We start from the raw sequence: 27,295 nt of genomic DNA on the forward strand, positions 1-27,295 counted from the left end.
TTCACCCGGCCCCCTAATAACTACAGAGTCACCCCCACGCAATCCCCTGCTCTGCAGGATATTTTTAAGGTCTAAATTTCCAAGCTGCTACAAATGGGGGCGGTAGTCTGGGTTCCCGCTGTAGAGCAGGGCTTGGGATTCTGCTCCTCTCTTCCTGATCAAAAAACCAAACGGCAGCTTCCGGATGATCCTTAATCTGAAGGGCCTGAACAAATTCATTACCTATAAAAGGTTTAAAATGGAAACAGTCAGGTCAGCAGTAGCTTTAATAAAAAAAAGGGGGGACTTTATGAGTACCGTCGATCTAAAGGACGCGTACTACCACGTCCCAATCCTGCCGAACTGCACAAATACCTGTGTTTTGCCATCAGGATAGGCAGCAGTGTATGCCATTTTCAATTCCAGTGCCTACCTATCGGCATTTCAACGGCACCCAGAATATTCTCCAAAATAGTGGCAGAGATGGTGGCGCATCTCCATGTAGCGGGCATAAACATCATCCCCTACCTGGACGATTTCCTAGTAATAGCACCCTCGCCAAAGATCCTCAAAGAGAATACCAGCCGAGTCATCTCCCTATTTCAGAGACTGGGGTGGATAGTTAACTTCCCTAAATCTAGTCTTTCCTCCGAGACATGCAAGACCTTCCTGGGGGTGCGGATAGACTCGGTGTCGCAAACCTTATCCTTGCCTCCACCCAGACAGGAAAGCCTTAGACTGGCAGCACAGAGATGCGGCCAGAAGAAACAAGTAACAAATAGGGACGCAATGAGGCTCCTGGGCCTCATGACCTCTTGTATCGGTATCATTCCTTGGGCCCAGGCACAATCAAGAACGCTCCAGAGAGCCATTCTGGGCAACTGGGACGGGGCAACAACCTCTCTGGACATCAGGATGCCCATGTCCTCATCGGTCTCATGGTCCCTCCGCTGGTGGCGGTCAACAGACAATCTAGAAGCAGAGTCCCCATGGGTGGCAGAGCCCTTCATGTCTGTAGTCACCGACGCAAGCCAGTCTGGCTGGGGAGCGCAAGTGGGGCAGCGGCTGCTCCAGGGCGAATGGGGTCCGGCGTTGCGTAGCCAGACCTCAAATTTCAGAGATCTAGGGCCATCTGGGAGGCACTCCACAGGGCTCAGGATATCCTAAAGAAGAAACATGTTAAGATCTTCTCTGATAATATGACCGCCGTTTCACTTATTCGCCCCCAGGGAGGCACCAGAAACTTCCACCTGCTGAAATTAGCAGCCCGGATCTTCCAGTGGGCCGAGACTACGGTACAGTCCCTGACGGCGGTCCACCTCAAAGGGTCCCAGAACCTGACAGCCGACTTTCTCAGTCGAAGACGCCTAGACCCCGGGGAATGGTCCCTGAATCAAGAGGAATTTCATCTTATTACAGACACCTGGGGCAATCCACAGGTCGACCTGTTCGCGAACAGCAAAAATTCAAAATGCCCCGTCTACTTTTCCCTAGATCCGAGGGACAGGGCCGAGGGGCTAGATGCCTTTTCTCAGAGTTGGGACTTCAGTCTGGCGTATGCCTTCTCCCCCCCCCCCCCCCTCCCTCCATACCCCTGATCCCGAGAGTTTTACAGAAGGTCCAGCAAAGCAATATCACACTGATCCTAATCGCCCCATATTGGGAAAAAAGGGCGTGGTTCCCAGTACTCCTAAGACTCGCCATCACGGAGCCAATCCGCCTTCCAACCAGGAAGGACCTTCTAGCGCAGGGCCCAGTGTTGTGCCCCAATTTAGAGAGACTAAACCTGGCAGTGTGGATATTGAAGAACAGACGCTACTAAGACAAGGTCTGTCCTCCAGGGTTATCGCGACTCTACGCCAGTCTCGCAAACCTGTTACTTCAGCTATTTATAACAAAATTTGGAAAAAGTTCTCCTCCTGGAGGGGGCTGGAAGTCTCCAATCTTGACACCTCGGTGGCGGAGATTTTGGACTTTCTCCAGGAGGGTCTAGATAAAAACCTAAGACCCGCGACCCTAAAAGTACAGGTATCAGCGCTCTCGGCCATCCTAGACCAACCGCTAGCAGATCATAGACTGATCCGCAGGTTCATGAAGGCGGCAGAGAGAATGAGGCCAGTCTGCCGTAGTATGGTCCCCCCCATGGGACCTAAACCTAGTTCTCCAAAATCTCTGTAAAGACCCCTTCGAGCCCATCGACCAGATACCAATTAGGTACCTCACCTTAAAAACTGTATTTCTGGTGGCAATTACAACAGCGAGACGCGTAAGTGAGCTCCAGCCCCTATCTTGTAAAACACCTTACCTACTAGTCCAGGACGATAAGGTTATACTAAAAACGGACCCCTTTTTTCTTCCAAAGGTAGCCTCGAAATTCCACAGACAGCAGGAAATTGTCCTCCCATCTTTTTGTCAGAATCCCAAAAATGATAGGGAAAGAGATTACCATAGCCTGGATGTAAGGAGGGCCATTCTATGCTACTTAGAGCAGACATCATCCTTTAGGAAGGCTGACTGTCTTTTTGTTCAATTTCAGGGACCGGGCAATGGAAGAGCGGCTTCTAGGAGGTCCATTAGCCGCTGGATAAAAACCACAATCCAGCAGGCCTACTCTTCCTGCGAAAGACCTATTCCGGAAGGACTCAAGGCCCATTCGACCAGAGCAGTATCCTGCTCCTGGGCAGAGAGGGCTATGGCGACGCCGGACCAAATATGCAAGGCAGCCACATGGTCCAACCTGCACACGTTTGCCAAACACTACAGGTTAAATACGGACCTCTCCTCCGACCTCTCGTTCGGGAGAAAGGTCCTGCAGGCAGTGGTCCCTCCCTGAGAAAATAATCTGGTATAGTCCAGGTATGCCGTCAGGATGACGCCGGGGAAAAGGAGTGAATTTCTTACTGAAAATTCCTTTTTTCCGAGTCATCCTGATGGTACGTTATTCCCTCCTAAAAACTCACTCGTATATAACTACGATTATGGGGCACGAATTTGTAGCCCAGAGGCTCTTATGTCGGACATTCTTTTAAATGTGGAAAATTTGTGCATATTCTTGTTTAAGTTCGGGTAAGCTACCCTTCTTGTTTATGTTTAAATGGAATTAAACATGTTATTTTTTATTTCGGAGCAAATAAATATCTTTTCTTGGTTAACCACGACCTGCCCATGTAAGTAATTTAAAAGACACTGGAGAATGGGAGGCGGGAGGAGCCTTTTGAAGTCTCTTGCTTCCTGTCTCTACAAGGTCAAGGTGCAACCTCCAGGTATGCCGTCAGGATGACTCGGAAAAAAGGAATTTTCGGTAAGAAATTCACTCCTTTCCTTAAGCTGAACCACTCTGTTGCAGGAAAGACCCGAACAGCACGAACTGACCACATGGGCTATAACTGGGTCCGTTTGGTTTCTGCTCAAGTGCCAGTCTTTTGGAGTGACGAAAACGTTGTATGCAGCACTTTTCCTCCCGTTATTTTGGGCCAGATCTGCTATGGGACCTCCAGTTAGGGGTTCTAATGCCGATGTGAAACCGACCTTACACCCACGCTCCAAGTAATGTACACGACATCCTGATAAGGGCATTAACCTTTATAAATTTGGTTTACTTTTGTCTGAGTTTGTGAAATTTCACTCTGAACACCCCTGGGCACAGGAAGTGTTGTAAATGGTGACAATCTTTGAACAGCACTGCAGAATAGGTTGCCATTTATAATAAGCTGGAAATAAATCTGAATCTTATTGTGTTTTTATCCTGAAGAATTACTGTTGATTTTCACAAACGGACTGTGGAACCGGTTTCTGTTTCCCAAACCATTAAAGAGCAGTTGGAAACCATAGAAGGACTCACTTTGTCCATCAGTGTGACAGAGGTATGTTTTGGGGTTTCGTAGTAAGGGATTTTTACCTAATTCTGTAGCTTTTAGATGATGCACTATGCCATATACATAAAAAGTAGGTTGTGTGTGTGTGTGTGTATATTTTATTTATTTAATATTATAGTGAAGCAAAAGTTAAGAGATACCCATTTAACTGGTAGTGTAATGAAAAAAATTGATCTCCATTATGTGAAAGTATTCATTGGGAGGGGTGTTTTAGTGGAGGAGACTCTTTTTTTGGTGGCGATTATGAACTCCATCATACTGAGTTCAGCTGAGGTTTTTCAAATTGGAAAGGCGATCATGTGATCAGTTTGGCTAGAATTTACTAAGAAGCACAATGGAAGTATCAGTTTTTCCCTAGTTTTACTTGTTCAGGATAGTTTTAGCTAGGGCAAAATTGGTAAAATATGCCTGATATTCAGGGCCTATTTTCAATGAGGAATCTTCTAATGGTAAAAAGTACCTCCGGGTGTTAGAATATACTTCCCATCTGTGCTCAATGAGAAAAGTGAGTTCCCATTTTACTTAGAGCAGGATGGCGCACCTTCCCACTTAAACCACTCTCCCACACCCTGCTTTTTACTGCAATTAACGCAGTGTCCCAAGCACCACATTAACTGCGTTACAATGCTTCCATTGATTTTAATGGTGCTTCTCAGACCTGCGCTGTCTGTTCTATTTTTTTTAGTGTTTTCAAGTTTTTTTTAATGCACCACATCACCCATCACAGTGATGGTGTGCGTTAAAAAACACTGACAAATGCTGAGACGCACATTAGAAAACGCCCAAGTGAGATCGCTGTAGAATGCTGCGGTTCCGAGTGATGTTTAACTGGATGCAGGTGTGAGAGTGGCCTCCGCTGTGGCTGGATGCAGATGGCTGGATGTGTAATTTCCTAAGCACTGGATTGGGCACAAAGGTCTAGGAGAATGGCCATTGGACTTAGAGTAACTGCACTTTCAACTAATTTTTGAAATGTCAGGGAGACCTGTCAAAAGTATTGATCAATGGGGGTTCCACTGCTGAGACCCCACTGATCATTACAAGGAGGGGGCTGCCATTGCCCACCCGAGCACTGTGCCTCCTGAGCTGTCTTTGCTGCTTTTCGTCTCTTTCCGGCAGCTGAAGACTGCCGCAAAGAAGTGTATAGCTTTTTCTATAGACCTCTGTGGGGGGCCGTCTTCAGCTGCCAGAAGCAGCGAAGGCAGCTGAGGGGGCACAGCACTCATGTGAGTGCTCTAGTTCCTTTGTTCTAGCGATCAGCGAGGGTCTCGGCAGTGCAAACCCCCCATCGCTTCCCCCCCGCTCCCCCATTGATCAGTACTTTTGATGACATGTCAGAACTAAATGAAAGTGCAGCTTCTCTTTAATTCCCTTGGCCTTTTTTTCTTTAGTGAGATTTAAAGTGCCTTATGTATGCAAAAAAAATACGCAATATGGTTCCCTGAAATGGCGAATCCTACAGTGCTGTGAAGAAATATCACCTGCAATTCTTCAGCGTGTTCACAAAAACTGGCTTAAACATTGACTCAAGTGTATCTGGCAGAATGATGGACACTTAGATGTTTGAGTAAATTATAGCCAAGATTGATCTACTACATGGCCCACTTCCCATTTGGAAAACCTGAGCTAAATGCAATATGGGGGACTTCAAAATGGCTGCTGAAAACCTCTCCTCCACTGAATACAGTATCCCTCCCAATGAATACTTGCACTCAATGGAAGTCTGTGTTCTCATTACTGCACCATTTAAACGGGTATGGCTAAACTTTTGCCTCATCCTGTATGTTATGTAATAGACCAGGCTAATGTATGGTTACTTGAAATATAGGCATTCAAGCTAACAGAGGAGGGTTATCTTGGCTTGTTGGTATGATGGTTATTATCTGCATAGATGTTGCTAAAATACCATATGAGCGTAGATCAACATGGTCTTAAAGTATGCAGGTTCTTGATGTTCCAAGGAGAGTGCCGTCATTATTTATTTATTTATCTAGTCTTTTATTAGCGGATCCAATAATAACTTGGGTAGCGCAAAACTGTTATCTCCAGATGCGCAATAATTTTATATAAAGAGACTTGTGTGGCGCAGAGTGCCAAGGCAGCAGACATGCAGTCCTAAACTCTCGATCACGACCTGAAGGTTGCAAGTTCAATCCCTGCATGGTTTTTGTAGCCGGCTCAAGGATGACTCAGTCTTCCATCCATTCAAGGTCGTTAAAAGGGGTACCCATTGATGGTGGGTAATAAATAAATTACATGAAAGCGCTACAGAATAAGTTGGCGCTATACAAATAAGATTTTATTTATGTAAAGATATCTTGATGTTGGAAGGATCACAAAACACACTGAAAGCTTCTATTTATTCTCTTTCCTATGAAGGTGGTTGAAGTCGGACATTTCTGGGGTTATCGCATTGACAAAAAAAATTCGGATCTCCTTGGACACCTAGCTGCAGAAATCAATTGCCATGAAATGACCATTCTCTCTAGACGGCCCTATCCAGATCTGGTGTGCCTGGCACCATTTTCACATTATGACAGCGCCCGGTATTTCCGTGCTCAGATACTGTACATTTCTGGAAGAGAGGCTGTGGTGAGTTCCACTTCTGTGGTAACTGGATTAATACTTGCTTGTTCTGTATTTGTACAACCTAGGGATAATAGTGCTTGTCATTTAGACAGGATTATGTTAGATCTTGGGTCCATTGATAATGCCCCATTTAGACGGAACGATTATCGTTCATAAAATCGTTCAAACGAATGCAATTAAACAACAATGATTCAGTTTAAATGCGGGCAAATGACTGAAACGACTAGTGAGAATCGGGAGGATCTCACTCGTCCAGTTTGTCATCAACAAAAACAGGGCTGACTTGGGCACTTAATGAGTGAAAATAAAATACTAAACGATAGGTACCCAAGGATTGTTCGATTGTCACAAAAATCCCGCAGTTTAACCAGTTGTCCGAGCACGAATGAGCTCATGATTAGGTCTCCAGCTCATTTTGTGAAGCAAACTAGAATCGTGTGGTTCTCGGCTTATGTAAAAGGGCCATAAGTGTACTTATCTCCGTGTACACATCCCATCCTAGATTAGAGTTTATCTTTGAGCTGCTGCTGTCTCAGATATTTGCACATACGGAAACAGCTGCCACAGGTTCCAGTTAAATTTCTGCTCCTTCTGACTGTAGGAGTCTTATGGGCGGGCTTATCATTGATTGCCAGTCTTCCGTATATAAAGCCCCATCACTGCAGGGGGAGGAGACACCGCAGTGATGGGCAGATGAGGACACCGAACCTCCGTTCTCTGGATTGATGGGGGTCTCAGCAGTTGGACTTGCACTGATGAGCCAGTTTTTCCCTATCCTGTGGATAGGGAATAACTTGTAATATCATGTAAAACCCCTTTTAGGTCTTTTCCCATAAAACTACATAACGATCTGTTCTTCTCCTGCTCTATATCGTGCTGTCCATAGATCAAAGTGCATGTTCAGCATGAACGGTTTCCTGAGCTTCTTCCCACTCGGACATTTGGCCAAAGTTCTTCAAATCTACAAATATACTGTATGATGGCATCAGCCGAACCTTATTTTATCATGCATATTTTAATTTTTCTCAGGTCTTCTTTGTGGATTACGGTAACCAGTCAAAAGTTGCCCTGAATCTTTTGAGAGAAATTCCCAGCCACCTTCTGGATCTTCCTTTTCAGGCAAGGAAATTTTTTTCTCTCTTTATTTTCTCTGCTGTATTCCTGTGAACTATATCTGTCTTCATGACATGTCATGCGGAGATCATTTCTTCTGAATGGTTAAAGCATTTTGCAAATGCTTTTGGATATCCCTCTGGGGAACATATGCTCTTAAATGTGTTTGCTTATAAAGGAAAAAAAAAGTCTGCGATTTTTCACTTCTATAATTAAATTCTCTAGATTACTGTTTTCAGATGTTATTTCTGATTTCCTGACATTTCGATAAGGAGTATTTCTAAGTCCTATGCTGGAAATCCACAGATGTGAAGAGTCAAAGGGTGGCTCGTTTGAGCTATTTTTCAGTCAATAGTTGTCCTTTGGAAAGTCACCCAAAATCATATTCACACAGCACAGATTTTATAGGCAGAAAATCTTCAGCAGAAATCTGAGGCTGAAACTTAAATTTCTCGTTTGTATAATTGAGGAACACAGCTGAAGACTGGGTGTAGCTACGGCCTCTAGGAGGTGGGCCCTAAGCAGAAAAAGTAATAGCTTCTCCTACTAGCTATACCCCTCCTACAGGCACCAAATTAATCCGTTTTAGCTTAGTGTCCATAGGAAGGAGAGCTGCTTTTTTTCCTGATCTTCGACTGCCTCTTCACGCTTGTTCACGCTCACGCTTTAACATGAACGTGACCCGCCAGCCAGTGTCGCCCCCTTTTTTTCCTCGGAACTCCCTACCTCATTTAAAGCAGGGGAGCGCAAGGAGGAATGGCGGGACACTGCTGGAACTAGGGACACTCTTCTTTCTTTCTCAAGGGGTAAGTATATCTCTGCAAAATCTCATGGCGCAAGGTACTTGGACCAAACAGAAATCCAGAATGCCGATAAATGTGTTGGAACATCGGGCCATTTTCCTGTCGCTTAATTGCTTTGCACCACAACTGACTGGTTGCCCAGTACCAGTACAAATGGATAACGCGACAGCCGTCGTGTACATAAATCATGAAGGCGGAACCCGCAGCATGAAGGTCATGGCAGAAGCAGCGAAGAGCTTGACCTGGGCAAAAAATCATCTTTCAGCGCGCTTAGCGGTCCTCGTACCGGAGGTAGACAACTGGATAGGCAACTTTCTCAGTAGGGAGACATTCGATCTGAGAGAATGGGAGTTACAACCCGAAGTCTTTCAAGTACTTTGTCAAAAGTGGAGCCAACCGACTGTCAAGATTCAATTGCAAGCTACTAATCTCTGTGGCCAGGTCTCCGAATCCCAAGCTTGAGCTGTGGATGCACTATTTCATTCCATGGACAGAATTCTAGGTTCTGTATATAATTCTCATCTTCCCACTAATCCCTCGACTTCTCAAGAAGGTAAAGACGGAAGGTCTCTCGATGATTCTCATCACACCTGATTGGCCCCGCCGGGCATGATGCGCGGATCTCGTGGATCTGTTTTTCAGTTCTCCGTGGCGCCTCCCTATTCGGGATCTTCTCTTTCAGGGAACCCTCTTCCACCTGAATTTATCCACACTTCATTTAATGGCATGGCGGTTGAAGCCCAGGTCTTGAGATTCGGTGGGATTTACGGTACCTGTCATTCAAACCATGATGAAGGCTAAGAAGCCATCCTCGTATAGGATTTACAATCGTGTTTGGAAAAGTTTCTTTTTATGGTGCGAAGAACGAAACTTTCACCTTATGTGTTTTTTGTTATCACACCACCTGTCCCTTCTACAGAAGGATCTGGATATGCGCTTGAGCCTTAGTTCCTTAAAAGGGTAAGTATCCACTCTATCCATACTTTTCCAACGTCGACTAGCCTCAAAGTTGGCTGTATGTACAGAATTACAAGGGGTCGCATATGCCGCTCCTTCATACCTGTGCCACCGTGGGACCTTAATCTCCTGTGCCACCATGCGACCTTAATCTGGTGCTACAATCTCATCCATTTGAGCCGTTGAGGGGGGTTCCAGCTCACCTTTTAACCTGGAAGGTGGCCTTCTTGGTAGAGGTCACCCCCATCCGTTATGTTTCCGAGCTCTCAGCATTTTTTACCAAACCACCGCTCACTTTGTTTCATCAAGACAAGGAGGTCCTATGTGCTGTACCCTCCTTTCTACCTAAGGTATTCCATCTCAATCCGGACATTGTCGTTCCTTTATTTTGCCCCTCCGCAGCTCACCCTAGAGAACGTACTTTTCACAAATTAGTTGTTGTGCAAACCATGCAGACCTACATTTTTCAGACTACTTCTTTTAGACGTTCTGACTCTCTATTCGTGATACCTGACTGCCCAAGATGTAGTCTTTCAGCTTCCAAAGTGCTCATTCCTTGCTGGGTGTGATTAGCGGTGCAATTGTGCTTCTGCTACTCGTGTGTAAGGCCGCTACATGGACCTCTTTGCACACCTTTTTCTAACTTTTACCGGATGCGTATTTTTAAATCAGCAGACGCCTCTCTCGGTCGAAGACTTTTACATATGACCTATAAACTGACCTTGTGCGTCCTTTATTTTTCCCCCCTCACGAGGGTCTGCTCTAGAACGTCCCATGGTTTTTAACTGTGTCCTCCAATGATAGAGACAAGAAAGCAAGATTTTTGTACTTAACACAAAATCTTTTTCTTGTCTTGTTAATTGGGGGTCACAGCACCTGTCCGTGCTGTTTTAGTACTTTCACATATTTCTCCTTCTGGACTGTTCGTTTTGCAGTTGCACATGGTGCTAGGCAGAGTTACAATATTTAAAATAATTTTGTCATGCTATTGACTTTTGTTTTCGTATCCTACTTGTTTGCTCCTATTGCTGGCATACAAATTGATTAGCTTGATGCCTGCAGGAGGGGTATAGCTAGTAGGTGCAGCTAACACTTTTTCTTCTTAGTGTACGCCTCCTAGAGGCAGCAGCTATATCCACGGTCCAAGCTGTATCCCCACAATGAACGAGACACAGCTTTTACAGTAAATACAAAAATCTTGTTTTCTGCTGCGAATTGTTAGTTATCTCGCTTGAACGACGGGGGTCTGTAGCGCCGATCTAGAATGACCATGACCGAGAGCATTGTTCCATTTGGTGTTGATGTCGGAGGAGATACCGTTACCTATCTGTTGCACCGACGAGTGCCGCAGACGACCAGGGGCCCTCCGCCACCCGGCAGGGGTCGTCTCTTGATTTTCCTAGCAATTGGTGCGGTTAGAGCACCGTTGGCCGGAACAACTTCTGACAAGAGTGCAACATGACCAAAAAGTGCAAGTCGTCTCCTTGTTATTGTTTTTGTGATTGACTCAAGCCCCGTGCAAGCCTGTATCTCGACGTTTCTGATGAAGTCAAACCAACGGACACAGAGAATTTGGTGTTGCCATCGCATGTGAAAGGACTCCAGATGCTTAATGGTATGCGACAGCAAAGGTCCAAGTCTCTTAGCCCTACAATAATATTGGCATAACGCAGGTCTGGTAGAATCGAATCTTAGACCTGAGTGTTATGTTCTGTCTCCGCCAGAGTTTATCCAGGGACTTCATAACCGAGGCTGCCAGCGCTATTCTCCGCAGGATGTCTGGAAGCGTCCTCCCATCTGTGTGCTGAACGCTGCCGAGGTACACGAACTCACTGACAGCGTCGACTCTCTGGCTGTTTACGTCTAGGTCCGGAGAGATTGCGCCTACGCCTAGATTCTGCAGCTTGTTTTTTTGCCAGGAGATGTGAAGCCCAAGGCAGAACACCTCAAAATCAAACTGTTCCAATGAGTGTTCCAGATTATTAGATGTGACATCCAAAAGTGCAACATCGTCGGCGTAGTCTAGGTCGGTAAAGTGGTACTCTGGAAGAGTGACCCATTACATTGGACAATATGCTGAAGAATCCAGTCCATGGCCCTGCAGAAGAGTGCAGGAGCCAAGACGCAACCTTGTCCAACACCAGACGAGGTCTCAAAACTAGCAGAGGTTGAACCGTTGATACGGACTTTGGCGGATGTGCCCTAATGCATGTCTTTTAGTAGGTTTAGAAGGAATATGGGGACGCCAATGCCATGCAAGGCATTCCAGAGGGCTTCTCTGTCGACCGAGTCGACTGCGCCTTGAGATCGACATATGCGTCTAGAGCAGTTTGCTAAATTCTTTATGTATCTAAGAGCGAGTATGGCATTGATGGTGGAGCAGCCTGCCGTGAAGCCTGACTGCTGGGGTCTCCGCTTGAAGGTCAGGAGTGGTTGTACCTTTGAGAGTAGAACATGCGCAAAGACCTTACTGGGCACCGAGAGGAGCGTTATCGTCCTGTAGCTAGGGCATGTTGTTTTTGGGCCCTTTCCCTTGTACGTGGCGGGGATGATGCCCTCCTTCCATTCGTCGGGGACTTTCCCACAAGACCATACGCGCAGAAATAGTTGATGTTAAGCAGTGCTTATCGGCTGAATTGCACATTTCAGCAGTTCAAGTGAAATGCCGTCTGAGCTGGCGGCGCGTCCGTATCGAATTTTCTGAATAGCAGAATGGACCTCTTCCCGTGAAGGAGCATCCGTAGGCACAGAATGGTCATCCACAGAAACGGATGCGAGGTCATCGAGGTCATGGCCTGGGTTAGCCGGTGGATGGTTTAGGGCGGATGAGAAATGTTCACGGCAGTGTTGAAGTGTCTCGTCACGGTTGGTACAAGGGCGGCCATCGGATTTGTGAATTGGCGTATGCCGGCTGGTCCCTGAGGACCTTCGGATTCTGGCTACTGCTTTGTATGCTGCTCTTAGATTGTTTGACTTTAGACCCTCCTCAGCTTCATCAGCCAGAGCATTATAGTACCGCTCCCTGTCTTTCTTGGCCTTTGCCCAAAACAGATCCTTCAACCTCTTACATTCCGCTTGGTCGTTTTTAAGGCTGGCTTTCGCCTTCGCTTCAAGGATCGGCATAGCCCATTAGCCAAGGCTGCCTGCGGGGACACCGGTATCCAAGAACGGTCTTTGCGGTTTCACGGATAGCGTCTCTTGTGACATTCCAAGCTGCCTCTGCTTCATTTGGGAGATTGCCCAGAATGTGAAACCGGTTTTCGATTGCGATATAATATTGGCATTCGAGTGCTGGATTTTCCCTCAGTGCATCAACATTTAATGAAGGTTGTGATCTGGTCTTATGGGGCGGACGGAGTGGAACTGCTATTTCGGCAACAAGCAAATGGTGATCTGTGTTTGCTGGAGCTTCTGCCCCGCGGTATACTCGACACGGTTTGACAGAATTGAGATGCTGAATGAGTATATGGTCCAGTTCCTTTTTTGTAGTCCATCGTTGAATATCCAGGTAAACCTATGAATGCTACGTCTCTGAGACCAGGATCCTGCCACTGTGAGGCCCATTGAGGCACAGAATGACAGCATCCGGTGTGAATTGTTATTGGTTGGGCCTTCGCCAAAGGGTCCAATGACGTCCTATTAGCCAGGAGTCTGGGGACCTGGGTTTGCATTCAGGTCGCCGAGCACGGAGTACATCATGCGGAGGGACGGACTGCACGGTGGGGGTGAGCTGGTCATAAAAGGCATTTTTGTTTGCAGCTGTGTGTTCTTCAGTTAGTGCATATGCCACAATGATGGACATGTGACCATGACGATGAACAAACCTGGCGTACAGCAGACGCGGAAAGATGCGATGCCACATTTCCATGGACTGATTTATAGGAGGGCGAAGGATCACTCCCTGGGTGTGGTCAGTGCCACCGGAGTGTAATATGGTGGTGCCATTAACCTCGCGCTAGTCATGATGCAGTAGACTAGCTTCGGTGATGCCGGCTACAGTGATGTTATATCTAGCCAGTTCGTTAATGAGTGCCACCTGGAAGCCAGTCCCGTTCAGAGTAAGGACATCACATGTGGCAAAACGGGTGACTGAACGCAAGTCAGTTTTTGGGACTCGGTGATCAACCTTCATCCAGAAAGAGCCGTCCCGAACTTAGATTTTGGCTCTGTCCTTCATACGTTCACTTTGAGGTGCTGGTTGGCAATGGGAACTTGGGTTGTCAGGGGCTCTACTCTGGTGCTTGAAGTGCTAGCCATTGTTTTTAGATCGGGAGTCCCTGGATACTTCGTCAACTTGGGTCAGGGGGCGACAGGAAGTGCAGTAATGAGGCCCATTTCACAAGTGTATTGGTTGGTACCAGGCCCTTCACTGTTGTATGCTGTTGCCGTTTGCCTTGACTAGGAGGTGTACCCGTCTTCAGCAAGGAAGGAACCGCTGCTGCCCGGCCTTCACCAGAGCCTCGTTAGCCAGCCGTGTTCGAGGTTCCTGACAGGCCTTACGACTACCATACTAGTGGCCACCGTACTTCTCCCTGTCAGGCAGTCCCCTACTTGACTGTTGCCCGTCTCCCACGACGAGGACGTGAGGTTGGACTTTTGGGAGATTGCGGATTGACTGCATTGTAATGCGTAGTAGAGCTAATCTGTGACTGTTTTTGTGTAGAATCCGAGGCAGTAATGAACTTGCTGTGGCTTTTAAAATATGCAGCACATTCATTATTTTACATGGATTTTTTTCCCTCCACTTGTAATTGGGGTTTCAAATCTCAATAGCATTGCTGGTGAAATATCAGCAGATTCTCAGGACTGACGTACAGAGTCCATGCTTAAAACTTGTGGCCATGTGGTTCTGTTAATTTTGCCATAATAGGAAAATGGCTTTTTAACGTTGTGATGAATGTTATAGAATTATGTAAAAACTCAAACCTTTCTTTTGCAATTTAGGCCTTGGAGTTCAAGATCTGCAAAATGAGGCCATCTGCAAGGTCACTAATCTGTGGAGAACAGTGGAGTCGTGCAGCTAGTATAAAGTTTAACTCCTTAGTCAGTGGGTGCACACTTATAGTTAAAGTCTTCTCCATCGTGCATGGCATCCTGCATGTTGATGTGTATCGATATCTTGAGACCTTTGAGGAAGTCAGTATTAGAGATATCCTTATATCTGATTGCTTTGCAGAGCCTATGGAGGAGTCTTTTGAATCAAAAGTAAGTATTTCCTCAAATGTTTATTACGTAGTCATACAAAATACTTTTTAGCAAGAATAATTCTTCAGTCAAGTACAATGGCAACTTTCCAGTGACAGTGTTTGAGTCCTGATGTAAGACCAGTGTAAAAACCTATGGTATGTTTACAGTGGAAGTTTTAGTAAGTCCTGTACTCCATTCCTTTTTTGTTTTTGAAAGTACATATTTAAGGAGGGGCTGTTTCTGATTATTGGATGTAGGTTATAGGTAATAGATATGTGCCTCGATATGGTTTATTATGATGTCTTGTCATTTTATTGAATTACCAAAACAATAGTTCTTTAAGGGCCATTTACATAGCATGATTATTGCTCAAAATACGCTCAAACGTACTAAGTTGAGTTACAATCGTTCCGTGTAAAAGCAAAAAAAAATCTTCTTACTTTTTACTCACTTCTCATTATCGCTTACTTTCAGTCAGCATAATAAACCATCGATTGATTGTAGGATTCTCGCTGAGTGTAAATGATCTCCGCTCAGTGAGAAGCCCATAATCCAGCGGTGGACTCTGCCTGTCTAAACGCTCTGCATGAGCCCTAGCAATTTTCGGAGTCACATCAGCGGTCACGCAGTATAAATGGGACATTGCGAAGTGCTGGCCTGACGAGCATTCCTCTGTTCCTCTTCTGTGGTGTGAAGGGAAGTTACAGCCATTTCATAGTAAATTACAGTGGTTATCTCTATAACAGCAACTCCAACTGATTGGATAATCTAAATCCGTTTGCAATGCAGATTTATGCATTTTAAAGCTGTCCATGCACTTTAGATACTGTAATTGTTGGCAGACAGCTATTCCTCCTGAATCATACATACATCCTCCCTTAACCTAACTGCATGTGTTTTCAATGGGTAGAAGGCAATAAGCTGCTGCCGCACATCCTGTGGGAGCATAGGATCGGACATATTGATCTTCCTTTTCCTCAATATCTGCTGAAATCTGAGTGTTTGGCTGACTCATCTAATGTTATGGGCAGCTTTAAGTTTCCACTAGAGCTTTTGACAGAGTTTGTGGTGCTTTGTGATTGATTTTAGAGTTATAGCCTGTTGATCACACACGTTTTAATGCTGTGATGTTTTCCTATTTACCTTAGTATAGGAAAGGCAATCAAATTTTAGTGTGAAATTGAGGTGCTTTTCAAACACCAATGCAGGACAGGGTTTTTTGTGGAAATAGATTTGGCAATGTAGTTATGCCAATAATTACAGAGTTTATGCAAACCTTATATTCAGAACAGTCAATATTCGTAGATTGAGTTTGTAAAAGAGTATGCGGGGTTTTTTTTTTTGTTCATTAAGGTGGCATTGAAAATCAGTAGGGGGCAGCCTAATGTTCGGCAACTGACTCCTTATTTCCCAACTGGTGTATGTCTTTTGGTTAGGATGTGCTGCTGGGATCTGTTATTCTGTATGGGTTTTCAACAGCATAGCCCCATAGGTGGGGGTTGATTGAGCTAGCTGGGTATGGATTTCTCTAACCAGCCAATCCCACGAGTCTCTGTTAGGTGCTTTAGTCTCCTGAGGCCCCTTTTTTAAGGGTGGAGTACTGTTAGGGTGTGCTGCTGGGATGTTTTTCTTCATGGGTCTCCAGCAACACAGCCTCACAGGTGAGGGTTGATTTAGCTGGCTGGGTGTGGATCTCTCCAGACAGCCAATCCCTCAGGTTTGCTGCTCATATATACCAGCTCCTCTGCTAGAGGCTGCTGTGTTTTCCCCTGTTTGTTCAGTCAAACAATCTCCTGTGCCTGCGTGTCTGTGCAGGGTGTTGGACGTGTGGTGTGAACAGTTGTTAGCATTATCTTTAATTAAATTTATTACTACTACTTATTATAGATGAGCCATTTATGAGTTGGGTATGGAAACAAGATTCAGAAGTTTGTCTTACTGACTCCACAACCCTGATTCTGCTGAAAATCCGTTCTACATAATAACTGTGCTGGAGCCTGAATCCACCCTTCCTTTTTTTAAATATCAAACTACTAATGACCACTTGTCAGTGAGTATGTATGTATGTATGTGTGTGGGTGCTTCTCATGCTCCGCCCCTGGTGATGTCATCGAAGGTCCTACAGTATATATAAAACACAGCGCCTGACCGACGGAAGAACAACAAAGTTAGGATTCTTGGAAGGGGAGGACAAAAATAGCAAAATGAGAATACAAATAAGCTGTTATCTCAGACACAACTCAGCAGTCCTGACAGAAGACACTGACCTACTGCTACCACAGAGATCCGGCTGCCTAAAGGATCTGTGGTGATGTCACTACTGTGGGAGGAGCTATTCTGGAATTTTGTTTAAAGTACTGTATACTGGATAAGCTGACAGCAGCTACCAGGACCTGTGATGAGGTCATCACATATCCCCTGTTGATCACTGTATCCAGGAGCTGTGTGTGTCATGTGTGGGAATCAGGATGGATGTAGTAGAGCTATTTGTGTAATGCCCTGTGTGTGTAATGTGTGGGTTCAGGATGGATGTAGTAGATCTGTGTTTGTAATGTGCTGTGTGTGTAATGTGTGGTGTCAGGATGGATGTGGTAGAGCTGTGTGTGAGATGTGTGGGGATCATGATGGACGTATCATGTAGCACAGCTGTGTAGCACATTGCGGCACCAGAAACACTGGTACTATAATTTCCTACTAATTACTAGTAACTAGCAATCAGGTGGGCAGAAAGCATCTAATCAGTGACAGGAGCGCTGGTTCTTGTGTATTCTGTATCTAGTGATAGGGACTAGATTAGTCTTGGACTGCACATTTTCCGTTTCTTGTCATGATCCTCAACCCTCCGCCTTATACTGTGTGCAATTGGAATTAGTTATTTAAAGTAGTTTTGATGTCGGCTCATTTTCAGGAACTAAGGTTTGATAGCAAATTCTTAAAGCAGTCTAGATGAAATATTGGTCTTTTCCTAGGAAGGCACAGACTAGAACATGTTTAGATGTCATATCGTCAATTTTATTATGTAAATTTGTTATGGCACGCGATTGGACATTTGTATTTATTAACATAGACAGATTGGCAACTGTAAAGCGGAAGGAAGATTCCTGTGGCATTGCTAAAATTACCCGGGCAAGACATCTGTTCTGTACACTTGCTTTTCTAGCTGAGATTTTGTCTCAAATATTAAATCACTTATAAGATAGTGATTTACCGTCAGAATATACCATTTGTAATGTTAAAGATGTCACATAAGTAATGCTTCTTACCTTGTAATCTGTTTGTGGCTTTTCTGCTTCATTTCTGAAAATGGGACTAAAATAATGCATGCTGCAATTTTTTTTAATGGTTAAAAAAAAAACCTGTGTGAATTGGGTCCATGTGCTGTCAGTCTGATCAATTGTAGCCTTGGATAGCGCACAGACTGAAAATATGGTCTTTTAAATTAGTCCTAACAAGTAGTGATTAAAAGGAGTTTGAATATTAGTTGAGTATTTTCTCCTGATTATTTTACAAAAAATTATTTGTTCCCAGCAAAGCAATGAAGTGCTGACAGATTTGTTCTCAAGCAGTAACAAAAGTGAGATCAACCTCACACATGGCTTCAGCAGAAAGGAGGAGAAAGACCTGATGGGCAAGCTGCTGGATAATCAATTTGGAAATCCAAACATTAAGGTAAGAAAACGACATATAATCTCTGTGTGCACATTGGAACATGGATGTATTAGCTGAATTTCTGTGCCCTATGTTTCTGACCCCCGTCCCAGGCCTCTCACTAGCAAAGTCAGACTCCTACTGTACACTGATGAAGGGCAAAAACCCTGAAACAGCTGTCTGTACATGGAGTCTGGCTGTGCTTTGAATTCCTGGTCATTGTAACAAGGCTTGTATAAAAGGTCTGACTTTGGCTTGAAGGAATGCTGCCTTTCAATAAGTGGCACTGTGGAGGATTTATTCCATCTCCCTTATTTGCATATTGCCCAGAGGAGCATGCATGGCCATTTGAGTCTCTTCACTTAGTTTATAGTATAGTTGCTCTCCCTAAGGAGAAAAAAAGCGTTTCTGACCCCTGTGCCCTATGTGGCATAGCACACATTGGATATCCACTTTACATCAGTTTGGTTTTGTAAATCCAACATGAGACACTAACAAATATAGGAAGGATTAGGTCTATGAAGCTCTGCTCTAATATATGGTTATATTATTAAAGACTACCTGCTCAAATTGATCTCCTGGAATGTTAGGGGCTTGAATTCCAAATTTAGGAGAGCATTGGCTTTGATCTTCCTCAAGATTCACTCCCTCCATATAATACTATTTCAGGAGACGCATTTGCAAGGCTAAAAAAATGCTGGCACTCAAACGGGCCAATATAGGCTCGGCATACCACGCTACTTATTCCAACTATGCCAGAGGCATCCGTGTCCTGGTCGCTAAATCTGCCCAATTTATATTCCAACATTCCTGGCTGCTCATGATTATTAATATTTATTTGCCACTCCCTGCTGATGTTAAAATCCTCAATGACGTGATGGCATGGGTCGTTTTGTTCGAGCTTACCCCAATAATATTTATGGGGGACTTCAATCTTATTTTAGACACAGCGTGGGACCGTTTTACTTAAGCTGCTTCGGTATCAACCAGGTTACCTACTTGGCCCAACTCTCTCTTGGTTTAAGAAATATGGCGCCTGTGACACCCGCATGGCACAGCCTATTCGCGTCACTCCTTAACATATAACTTTTCCTGAATCAGCTTATGTTTTAGCTCCACAGACTATCTCCCTATCGTGCGAGATGTGTCCTATCTGCCCAGGGGCATATCAGACTATTCCCCACTCCAATTGGTTCTTGATTTTGGAGTATAGGGCTCACGCCCTTTGTGGAGACTCTGTCCCCTATGGCGGGCGCAGGGAGAGAGTATGCTAAACAAGACTCGGCGATGTACTGGGAGGACAATGAGGGGACTGTCTCAAGCTAACTGTATGGGATGCCTTTAAGGCTTTTACTGGGGGATCTTTCACATCTGCCACTGCTGAGTATAGAAGGTCCCTGCAGGCCACCTGATTGGACCTGGAACGCCATATTGTTGCAGCGGAAACCAGGTACATAGCAGTTCTTTCCCCGGAAGCTTACCTGGACTTGAACAACATATGATTGGGAATAAGAATGGTCATCTGTTGGCCTATTTGACCAGAGAGTATCAGTCGTTGCCGCCAATCACAGCAGTGCGTGATGCTTTGGGAGTCTTGGTAGATGACCAAAACTAGTCAATTAAACGTTTGCCCATTTCTATAGGAACCTATGTACTTCCAAACTTAGCAGCTCGGATGAACAACTAGCAGTTTACCTTGATGATATCTCCTTCCCTACGTTGAGCTGGAGTAGTGCAACTTATTTGGATGGGGGACTGAGTATCGATAAAGTAACAGATGCTATCAAGTCACTCCCCAACAGGATATCCCCAGGGTTAGATGAGATTCCTGGGGAATGGTATAAAAAATGCGGATTTGCTAGCCCCCCGGCTTCTGACGTTATACAATTCTATCCTGCAAGATGGTGCCCTGCCGGATACTATGCCTAAGGCCCTAATTGTCATGATCCCTAAAGCTGGAATAGATTTTGCAGATTGTGGCTCCTGTCGGCCCATCACACTTCTTAACAACTGGCAAAAATACTGGCGACGCACATAAACTTATTTCTTAAAGAGATTATACACCCTGACCAATCTGGCTTCATGCCTGGCAAAAGTACAGACCTGAATCTAAGGCGGCTTTTCGACCATCTGACATATGAACACTCTAACTATGGGTAATCCACGTTGGTGTTTATAGATCAGGTAAAGGCCTTCGACTCAGTAGAGTGCAAGTACTTGTGGGCAGTGATGCAACGGTTTGGATTTCTGCCAGGCCTTTTTATGTGCGTAAAGATCCTATATGACTCTCCAGTAGTCCGTTTTAAAACCATGTCCATGTTTCTGCCCAGTCCCTCCTAGGTAGGGGAACACGACAAGGCTGCCCTATTTGTTGCCCCTTGTGATCCAGGTCTGGACTTCACCATAAATAACGAGATTTATGCACTATATGCAGATGATGCCACCCTCTTTCTCCAGAGCCCAGAGTCTTCTCTTGATTCTACTCTCGCCATGTTTGATTCCTTTTGGCCTATGTTCTGGCATTAGAGTCAACTGGGGCAAAACTCACTTAATCGCGATACTCTATGGCAGCTTAGCTCCCTTTTCCCGCCCCACTGAGCTGGACAGCTCAGACAACTTACCTGGGTATAAAGGTGTCAGTGAAGATCTCTACCTTCTCCGACTTTAATTTAGCCCGCCTCCTGAACTGGGCTGAGGAAATGGTGACGCACTGGGACTCTCTTCCACTTACTCTAGTTGGCGGAAAATATTTGTTAAAAATAAAGCTGCTACCAAAATGTTTGTACATTCTGCATAATTCCCCTGTTCTGGTACCAAACAGTTTCTTGACCAAAGTCTGAGAGGTCTGCTGATGCACGGCCCCTCCTCTTCTATTGTCCTTTCACCTGCTCCCATATGAGAAATGCACACAAGTATGCAAGAAACTTGTTTCTCTGTTTTTTTTTCTCTTCAGTTATCATGTAGTGTGATGTACCAGCAAAATGTGCATTTTTTTAATGCCTGCTGTTTTTGTTCATTTGTCTATTTTAGCCAAATAAACGTTCCTTTAAAAAAAAAAAGGGGGGGGGGGGAGGGATTACCTGTACTTTCAGAAATGTTTGAAATGTCAGAGACTTGTCAAGAGTATTGATCAGTGGAGGCCCTGCTACTGAGACACCTCCTTCACTCCCCACGCTGATCGCTAGAACAGGGAGGCTGCAGCGATCACCCAAGTGCTGTGCCCCCTCGGCTATATTTGCTTGTTCTTGGCTGCTTTTGGCAGCTGAAGACTACCTCATAGAGGTGCATAGCAAGCTTCTATGCTTATCTGCAGTACCAAATCTGCAGCAGCTTGGCCTCAGAGTTAAGCCCCTTTTACATGGGATGATTATTAGGGAAACTGCTCATTAGGTCAAGCTGTTTGCATCGTAATTGTGCAGTGAAAGACCGATCAGCGATTAAAGCACTGATCGCATCTTTCATGCAGGCCATAAAATCACCGTTGGTCTGCCGCTGCATCGACCTGTGTAAACCAGGCAGTCGTTCGTCTATGAACTGCTGCCTGTTTATTGTGAATGGAGGATTGCCCCGCCTCCATTCACTGTGGGATGATTGCTCCTGTGCGGCTGAAGCACCCGCTAGTTGTCAGATGTAGACAGTTTAGTAGTATCACGCACCTGTCACAAAACCATGCTGCCCATAATTAGGGTAGGATGACCAGTGTTGGCAACCTTCTCCTTATTTCTGTTTCAGGTTATTCTTCATGGTCCTTTTCACCCCTATGAAATCCAGTTTCATAGTATGATGAGAGTTTCCAAATTCAGGTAAGACCTTATCGCCAGTTTTTATGAAAAGCTAAGAACCTTGGAAGCATGTGTATTTTTTTGATTATAGATATTTTCAGATTTAGTCAACTATTCATTTTTGGTATATTCTGTTTTTTACTTTCTTAGATCAGTGTGGATTGAAAAAGACAGTATTAACTCTGTAGTGGTCAATGATACTCCAGAAGCAACTCACCAGAGAATGTTTGTGGCTGCTTCATTGTCTGTAAATGCAACTGGTACGTGTGTCACTTTTATAATTACTTGTGGAGGATTTACAAATCTGGACAGAAATAGTAGTTTGTGTTGGCTCATCGATGCCTGTTCGTTTTATTCCCATGAAGGGAAATAAGGATCCTAGAAGTCATTTTATTATATAGTTATGTTTGGTTTCATCTAAATTAGCCCAAAGCTGGCTTCTTGTACCCACCAATAGAGAGACCTAATTGTAGATGGATTTATACAATTGGAATTTAGCCAATAGCGCTGTCATCTGTTGGCTCCCCCTAGTGTTGGCTAAAGCAGTTAGAATTTTTTTTTTTTTTTTTTTAGAGAGACTCAATCTTTTTTTGATCCCTGTCTGAGGGCAGCGCAATCTAGTGATAGGATCGCTGATTGTAGCAATATGCCTGCTGTATGCATCTGTGCAGTAGTTTTGGAGAAACTTGCATTTTCTCAGTTAACAGCGCATGCATAAAGAACTACTTGAAGTAGTTCTTAATATTCATGAGCTGCTGGCTAGCTACAACTAGATGACTGCTATCAGCCTGTTGTGCATATAGAGAGTCGTGGCTGACAATCATTGGCTGGAGGGTGGGGTGAGTGTGGCTAGCCTGCCGCTGATGATAATGCAGGACTAGTTCCATGTCTACTGCACAGATCCATATAGCAGACATTTTCAGTGTGACCGGCACTACCTAATGGTGACACATTCCCTCTAGCTGAGTGAAGGCAACCACAAGGGATTTGGGAGTAATACCCACAAATGGATTTGTGCCACGCTTCCCGCTGCAGAATTCCGCAGCTGTTCAGTTCTATTGAATCTAATAGCTTTTCTGCCAGCCAATGCCGACATGCAGAATTTTACCACAGATTTACGCAGTAGGAAATAAATCGCAGCATGTTCTATTTTCTACGGATTTACGCCGTGGAAGGTCTCCATTAATGTACTATTAATGGAGACCATGGAAAAATGCGTGTTTTTTCGTGATCACCAGAGGGCGCGTTTTGTTTAGCATCACGGTACTCTCGTGGCGTAAATCTGCGGGTGTATCCTGCACCGTCCGTGGGCGTGAGCCCTTACTGCTCTCTAACAAAAGAGCAGAGTTCCAATTCTTATACAGATAAATAATATAGAAAATTGACCTGTTTATGTAGTTTTTATATAGGATATACTCTCTCCCTGACAAAATGACCATCACTTACTCTGCAATCTAAGAAACACCATTCAAGTACATTTAGTCGGGACATAGCAGAAAAATGGTTCAGTAGAGACTAGGCTCCTTTTGGATCCCTAACTGCTGGCAGCAAGGTATAGTGATGGATGGTTTGATTTCATCTGTCACTTATACCATCCGTCAAGCTGATTTGGAAATCTTACTTTTGAAAGTTTGCAGCATATCACAGAGTATAGTCCGGTGTGGCTTATTAATATTTATTCACTGCTGCCCACCCTTCTCCTCCCTCCTGGCACTGCCAAGACCAGTCTCTGTTATTGTGCATCCCGAGAGACCTGTCAATTGGAGGGAAGAGATGGCGAGTAAGTAATGAATAAAGCAAGTGTTAATGAGCTGCATCTTGGCTGTGTGGTGGATGCAACATGTCAAGCCAGGCTAATGAATCTGATTCACACTTCATCAGTAGTTAATAATGCACTTACCTAGTTTGTAATTAATATGCATTATATATTTGTGAATGCTTACACCATTGTCTAAGGGTCCGTTTACAGCGACCAATGTTTAGTTTGAACGAGTGAATGATGTCTGTGCTCTCTTTGGGCAGCCTACTTATACAAGCAGATACATCGTTGGCTCGTTCAAACTGGAAATCGTTAAGTCATTCACATGTATGAATAAGGGTGACTGCAGACGGCCGGGTCGGATCCCACTGCAATATTTCTTGCCGTGCCCCTGCGGTGACTTGCGGCTCACCTCCTGTGGCGTCTCCTTCTGTGCTCTATTTGTGGCAGCCGCACATGCGCAGAGCAGAGCCGGCTAGTCAGCGGTGGCGTTTCACAGAAATAGGACATGCCACCAGCCTGATCATGCTCCCCACCCCTCACTGGGACGCACTCTAAACATTCCCCAAGGGATGACTCTCGCTCGGACGGTGAGGTGTCTGCTTCCCTCCTCTTTAGATCTGGATGAGAAACAATTGTCCAAACTATCATCGTTGGCTGATAATTAGATAACTGCAGTGAAGGACATTCTGCAGGTGAAGGTTCCAGAGCCTGAATCATCCACAGGACAATTCTCTTTCAGACTTACAAGACATTCCCCTAAAGTCTTTCCTTCCCAGAAGGAAAAGCTAGACGTCCTGATCGGGGAATGGAATCTCACTGACAAGCGTTTAACTAAACTGAAGCGCTTTGACGTTATGTACCCCTTTCCGGAGGAGTCCATAAAGAAATGTCTATCATCTTTGCTGGTAGACCTTCCAGTTTCAAGCTTGGTAAAACGCAACACGCTGCCTATGGTGGATGCCTTTGCCTTTGAGGATGCTTGTGATAAGAAAGTTGAATCGTTGGCTAAAGCAGCTTTTGAGGCGGTAGGTTTGTCCCTACAACCTTTCTTTGCTTCTACCAGGTTCAGCAGGACTACTTCTCAGTGCGCCAAGCAAATGCGCCACGGCCTTCTCTCTGGTTCTTTCCTGGAAGAACTCGCAGATTTTGCTCAACAATTCAGCCATGCAGGCAAATAGCTCTGCGAGGCCTACCTTGGTGAGGTTTTGGCGGCAACATGAAGGACCCTTTGGCTGAAATCCTGGGATGTTGATGCAGCATCTTAAAGGTCCTAGACAGGAATTCCCTTTGTAGACTCCCACCTCTTCGCGTTAAGTTGACAACATTATTTTGGAAGCCATGAATGGTAAGAGCTCCCAGCTACCTCAGAACAGTTTTAGCTGAACAGGCTCTTCTCAGAAGAAGGCTCTTCTCCTTTTGGCGCTCCAATCTGTCTTCCCGGATATCAAGAAAACCACACAAGAAGAAGCCTTCCTTTAGCCCCGGACCCTCCTGGCATCCCTGTCCACAGGTTCCTAAGCTGTCCTCCACAAGAAGTGCGGCCCCGGTGCCAGTCACTCAGGGTGTGGAGACTACTTTCCTGCTTCCGAGCCATCTGGTTTTTGCACGTCTCCGGACGCCTGGGTCAGGGAGGTCATCTTTTTAGGGTATACCATAGAATTTATCAACCACTCTCTGTACCGTTTCTTCAGCTCCAGACTTTCTACTTCTTCACTGATCAACAATTTGGATCAACAATATTCGCAGGATGTAATCGTCACGATTCCACTCGTGGAGAGTTTTTATTCAAACATATCATTGTTCCCACGAAGGATGGGTCTGTCTGCCCCTTTCTAGATTTGAAGAAACTGAATCAATATGTGAAAGTTCGGCATTTCCTCATGGAATCCCTAAAGTCGGTCATCACATCTATGCAACAAGGCGAATTACTGGCATCCAGTATCAAGGGCGCATACCTCTATATGCCCATTTGCAGAGCGCAGCGACTTATTGTGCGCTTTACACCCTCTTGACCCATATTACAGGCCTCTCACCAGCCAAGCCAGAAACGTACTGCACACTGATGATGGGCAAACACCTCGAAACAGCTGTCTATGGTTTTCTAGCTTGGTTTCCTATTCCCAATCATTGTTTTACAGACTTGTTAAAAAGTCGTAAATTGATTTAAAGGAATGCTGTCATCCAATAGGTGGTGGTGCAGAGGTATTGTACCATCTTCCTAATTCACATGAGTCGAAAAACACTACCCAGTTTGTGTCCCTCTAATTCGGGTTAGCTACGGCTCCGCGGGTGTTCACAAAAATCCTGGTTGCAGTGATGGCCCTTCTATACTCCAGGGGGATTGTCACTATCCCCTATCTCGATGACATCCTAGTGAAGCGATCTTCCAACTCAGCCACATCACCCTACACGCACTCTCATATATGTGGTGGATTATAAACTACCCCAAGTCCTCTTTTTTACTTCTCAGCATTTGGAATTTCTGGGCCTTGTTTTCGACATGATAAATTCCCATGTTCTGCTGCCATTGTGGAACCTTCAATTACTCCAGACACTGATGCTCTCCTTACAAATTAGGACTTCAGTCCCCATTTGACATTTCATAAAACCCCTGGGGTTAATGGCTTTTTTGTTCAAGGCGACTTCATTCATCCAATTTCACGCCAGGCCTCTCCAGTTGACACTCCTCTCTTGATTAGGCAAATCCACACACTTGCTGGATAGGAGGATCTGACTTCCTTGGAGCCTTTGTCACTCAACTAGTGGCCCTCTAGTTCACCAAGAGTGATACTTATTGATATACTACAGTAGTTGGTGCTGACCACGAACGCCAGTTTCCTTGGATGGGGAAAGACGTTAAACAACTTCGCAGTGGAAGTGGACAGCCTAGGAGTCATCGCTCCCAATAAATCTGTTGGAACTTCTAGCCGTACTACTGTTGCTCCATCACTTAGCACATCAGCTGCTGGGATTCCCAGTCTGTGTCGAAACCAAAAGCTTAGTCGCATACATAAATCATCAAGGCAGATCCTGCAGCTCAGCAGTTGTGGAGGAAGCTTAAAAAATCCTAGCGTAGACGGAAGCACACCTCCCAGCAATCTCGGTGGGGCGGTCCTCATACCAGGCGTGGACAAATGGTACCAGACTTCCTAAGCGGAGATAAAGTCAACCCTAGAGAATAGGAACTCCACCCCTTTCACGACCTGTGCCACAGATGGGCTCTCCCAGATGTTGACATGATGGCGCCCAGAAGCAATTGCAAGATTCCTACATTCCTTTCCAGGTTAAAGGATCCCCATGTGCAGGCAGTGGATGCTCTTGTAATTCAGTGGACAAACTTCAAGTTCCCCTACATATTTTCACTGTTCCCGTTCATTTCAAGGAGATCAAACAGGAGGTCTTTCAGTGGTACTCATGGTTCCGGATTAGCCTTGACGCATATGGTAAACGGACATAGTCGACCACTTCAAGACTTTCTTCTCATGCAGGGACCACTCTTCCACCTGAGTTTAGCCACACTGCGTTCAACAGCTTGACTGTTTGTTTTTTTTCCCATGTGTTTTGCTCTTTTCCGACTACTTTCTTTTCTCCAGGCAGGTG

General features: G+C 45.0%; 1 protein-coding gene across 1 annotated transcript in view; it reads left to right on the plus strand.

Moving 5' to 3' along the window:
* The window catches only part of TDRD9 (tudor domain containing 9), a 143,240-nt gene that overhangs the window by 97,496 nt on the left and 18,449 nt on the right, over window positions 1-27,295 (plus strand). Inside the window, exons 25-31 of the mRNA XM_066572415.1 lie at window positions 3,731-3,842; window positions 6,234-6,446; window positions 7,473-7,562; window positions 14,261-14,521; window positions 18,032-18,172; window positions 21,884-21,954; window positions 22,084-22,193. Coding sequence (XP_066428512.1) covers window positions 3,731-3,842; window positions 6,234-6,446; window positions 7,473-7,562; window positions 14,261-14,521; window positions 18,032-18,172; window positions 21,884-21,954; window positions 22,084-22,193 — 998 coding nt within the window. The remainder of the gene's footprint in view (window positions 1-3,730; window positions 3,843-6,233; window positions 6,447-7,472; window positions 7,563-14,260; window positions 14,522-18,031; window positions 18,173-21,883; window positions 21,955-22,083; window positions 22,194-27,295) is intronic.

This window comes from Eleutherodactylus coqui, chromosome 6, assembly GCF_035609145.1.
Source record: "Eleutherodactylus coqui strain aEleCoq1 chromosome 6, aEleCoq1.hap1, whole genome shotgun sequence".
NCBI classification, from domain to species: Eukaryota; Metazoa; Chordata; class Amphibia; order Anura; family Eleutherodactylidae; genus Eleutherodactylus; species Eleutherodactylus coqui.